At 35.1% G+C, this 4272-nt stretch overlaps 1 protein-coding gene across 1 annotated transcript in view; it reads left to right on the forward strand.

Moving 5' to 3' along the window:
* LOC109836963 (glutathione S-transferase T1-like) overlaps positions 3100-4272 on the forward strand; it is a 12835-nt gene continuing 11662 nt past the window's right edge. The window contains exons 1-3 of the mRNA XM_020405028.1: positions 3100-3263; positions 3352-3425; positions 4184-4244. Coding sequence (XP_020260617.1) covers positions 3199-3263; positions 3352-3425; positions 4184-4244 — 200 coding nt within the window. The 5' untranslated portion in view covers positions 3100-3198. The remainder of the gene's footprint in view (positions 3264-3351; positions 3426-4183; positions 4245-4272) is intronic.

Here is a 4272-nt window from a genome sequence, read left to right on the forward strand (position 1 = left end):
TATTAAAAAAAAAAGCACCCTAAAAAAATAATACCAACCTGACCCTATGTTCTCTGGCAAACTCAATATGTGGGCCCCCACACTTTGCAGATAATCCTCACAATTTTTTTTATCAAACAGCATTAAGGAGTAACATACTTTCTTTTCTTTTTCTTTTTTTATAAGTAACTTACTCTACATTTTTTCTAGTATACATTTGTGTCTATAGTTCTATTCCACGTTACATCGAACTTATTAGATAGAAGGTTTGAGGTGTTATATGTTGAAAACACATGTTAAATGTTTTTATTATTTGTACGATGTTGAAAACTAGTTAAAACATTGTCTAAATAAACCCATGTGTAGTTTTTTTTTTGTAAAGAGAGAAAAATAATAGTATTCTTAGAAAAAATACTAGAAAGATTGGGCCAGTTTAATATTGCTAGAGTTATAATAAATTATTTATAAAAATAGCTTATAAAAGTAACTTATATAAGCTGTTAAAAATAGTTATTTGGTAATTGTTATACCCTGATAATTATCATGTCCTTAAACTGGCCATGTGGCATACTTAGAACGAACCATATGGCTAACATGTCCGACCAAGGTCTAAGCTATAAGGAGGCTAACTAATCTGTGTGATATGAGTCCGAGACAAGATGAAAGACAACTTCGAGTCAAGATCTACCAGTTGATTCCGGGCCGAGTCGAAAGACGTCTTTAGGTCTAATTTAGTAGGGGAGGGTCTGAAGTAAGGAATGGCCAACAATCTTGTCAACAGCGTTCGCATTTAATGTAGAATAGTTCAGCGCACATACAGTGTCACCTAGTCGCCCTCGCATTTAATGCATATTTAGGTATCATAATGACTCATTGGACGACAAACCTGCATTCCCGTCATTCATTTACTGTCATATTAAATGCGATGAGTACATCTCTCTGCCACTGACCAATCATCCTCAGACACGTGTAAAGCGACAGCATAAGTCAGATCAATTAGTTGGGCATGTTATGAAAATACCATTGTAAAATTTTAATAAATGGAATCATCTCTGCTATTCTAAGGTACGCATACAAAACCCTAAAACACTACAGTCTACTTCTCTTTTCAAATTATGAGAGTAATTACTGATTTGAGCGGCATAGGGCACGCCAAAGAAAATACCTCTGGGGAATCTAACATATGTTATTATGTGCAGGGAGCAGCAGTTCAATGCCATCAAAATAATCAGCCATCAAAGGAGATTAAGGGACTTCAAAATCATTCTTACTTCTCCTGAACCACATACTAATTTCCCTATGTCAACGATAATCAAATATTAAAAACTACTAAAAACAGTTGATGTGTTTGGTATAACCATGCTTAATGATTATTGTTAAAAAAAGTATATATGGTACATAAACTAAAAAAAGCAGAAGTTGCTTTCAGAAGCATCATCAAACTGCTTCTAAAAACATCCATTTAAAACCAGAGGCAGTTTTTAATAAGCATGGCAAAAAAGTTTTCATCAAACACCACCGCTGACTGTTTTTTTATTAAAAATTAGCAAAAAGCACATTAAAAAAGAATACAAAATTGGCCCTAACGAATACACTTTTATAGTTATAACTTTTTATTACCTTAGTAGATAGTACTCATTTCACTATTTCGTCATGTCATAAATTATGTGCTTAATTTAATAGTTAAGGATGTTTCTGTACTTTCAATTTACTTTTCATCATGCATTGTAAGTTTTTGAAAATAACATTCTCAAAGGGCAAATAATTCTCAGCAGGTAGGGATTGGGGGGATATTTGGGTGCAACGGGTAGGGAAAAGGAAAGGGAATTGGAAACAGAAGGGAGAGAAAGGGAAAATTTCCCTATGGGTTTTTCTGCAGTGTGGGGCCCACAGAGGCTGCCACAATTTTTTTAAAAAAAAATTAGAAAAACGCGCGGCCAATCAGACCATGACGCGTGTCGGGCTTGTGCTGGCATCAGCCATGCACGCTGCCACGCGTCATGGTCTGATTGGCCGGTATTTTTTGGTTTCTTCCTAATTTTTAAATGCAATTTTAGGAGATAATTACTATGAATTAATTTTTTAATTTTTATACCATTATTTTTCATTTTTCAAACTCTATAAACAGAGACTAACTTTGTGTTATTTGGACACCAAAAAAAATTTGAGTTTTCTACACCCTATTCTCCTTTTTTTTTGCTTTTTGAAATAGGAAAAAGAATGAATAAATATGGTGGGGTATATGTTGAAGTGATGTGGTTATGGTGGGTCCCAAAAAAAGTAAAAAACTTTCTGAAAAACTAGCTGCTGCAGAGTTGATAGGGAAATGAAGATTATTAAATTAAATAAAGTGATGTGGCAGGAGAGAAGGATGTGAAATTTCACCTCCTGCTGGAGATGGTCTAAGGGGCTGTTTGGTTGTATGTTTTTACCATGTAAAAGGATGGAAAGTGTAAAAAAGTGGGTCCCAATGTCAGCTTTCATCACTTTCAATTGTTTGTTTGTAGTTGTGAAAATAGTGTAAAGTGATTTCATATGCTGATGTGGCTTGTAAAATGATTTTATAAAAAAAAGATATGATTTTAGGAGAAAGCTGACATTAAAGTTAGGAAAAAATAATAAAAAATAATTCCAATAGGAGAAAGCTGACATTAAAGTTAGGAAAAAATAATAAAAAATAATTCCAACCAATATGATCATTTGAATAGAGACCACTTTTTACACATTCCAAACAAACAATTAAAGTTACATTTACAAACCAAACAAGCAATTTATGATTCCAATGGAATAAAAAACAAACAAAGAAAAATTTAAAAGTAAAATTGATGAGGTGGACAACAACCTTCCAAGTTGTGTCATAAATACACAACTTTACCAACAACAACCAAACAGCCCCTAAGCGTGAAAAACGTTAAATCACACGTCATCATCCCAGGGAATAAAAATCAGATGGGTCCCACGTGATGGGGGAGGGGATCTCGGCCTCAGTGTCATAATTGGCAAGGCCATGTTCCACGGCGCATAGAAATTACCTTTTTAGTCCTCTAAATTAGATTGCTCGTACAAATTTGGTAAATATTTGTGGTACCCCTTGTCCCCTGCTCCTAGTTTCTTCACGTTGACTCCCCAGCTTTTCCCCCAGCGCCAGTCCATCGCACTCTTCTCTCTGCTCTCTAAAATTTTGAGAGAGAGTTTTTAGTGTTTGTGAGAGAAAGAGATATGGGGTTGAAGCTGTACGTCTACCCGTTGTCGCAGCCATCGCGTGCCATCTTGATCTTCTGCAAGTAATTTACTTTTCCTTTTTTTTTTCATTTTTTAAGAAGGATTTTATTTCAATTTTGCTTTAATTTTTTTTTTTTTTGAGAAAATTAGGACGAACAAGATCGATTTCGAGGAGGTGACGGTTGATCTCTCTAAAGGAGAGCACAGATCTCCAGCATACAAAGGTCCCTCTTCTTTTAACGATATATCCCTCAGTTTTCTTATTAGGGGCTGTTTGCTTCTTTTCTTAGATATAGGGAAATGCATTTCCATGTACAAAAACACAAGTTTTGAGTTTTCTAAACTTTTCCAAGAAATAGATTGTTTCGCTTTGGTTCGCACAAAAAAAATGATGGGAAACCAATGTATTTATTATTTTTTTTTTTTGGTTCGCATGAAAAAAAAAGGAAAACTTTTGTTTATATGACAAAAAGCTGACGTGGCTGCAGTTTTCATCGATTTCATGAGGTTGAGGAAGGAATTGGGGGAGAGAAAAAAATCTGATGTGGCGGCGATTTTCACCGAGTTTCCCTTCTTCAACCCTAGCGAACCAAAGATGGGAAAAGAAACCGACGGAAAGCTTATATCCTACGTGGCCACAAAAAATCTGATGTGGAGGCGGTATAAAACTTTTCCAACGAGTTAAAAAACGAACCAAACAGCCCCTTAAAGAATGAGATGAATCAAAGAATGGAAAGATATAAATGTGGGAGTAGAATGCTCACTCGTGCAAGATCCGCGGTTTTTGTGAACTAATCTGACAAAATACCTTTTAATAGAAGTCAAAATGTTTCCATTGTATTTTTGCACTACAGTGAAATTAATGAATGTACTACTTGTTGTTTTCGATATGCACATGCTATTATTATCCTTGAGTTATTATTATTATTATTCAAGAGCGAGACACTGGCAGCTAGTGGCACTCAGATGGTGCGTTTTGCAGAAATCAATCCGATGAGGAAGGTCCCAGCAATTGTTGATGGGGGATTTAAACTGTTTGAGAGGTATCCCAGTTTATCTCTTTTTTCCCCT

Source organism: Asparagus officinalis, chromosome 4 (assembly GCF_001876935.1).
Source record: "Asparagus officinalis chromosome 4, Aspof.V1, whole genome shotgun sequence".
Classification (NCBI taxonomy): Eukaryota; Viridiplantae; Streptophyta; class Magnoliopsida; order Asparagales; family Asparagaceae; genus Asparagus; species Asparagus officinalis.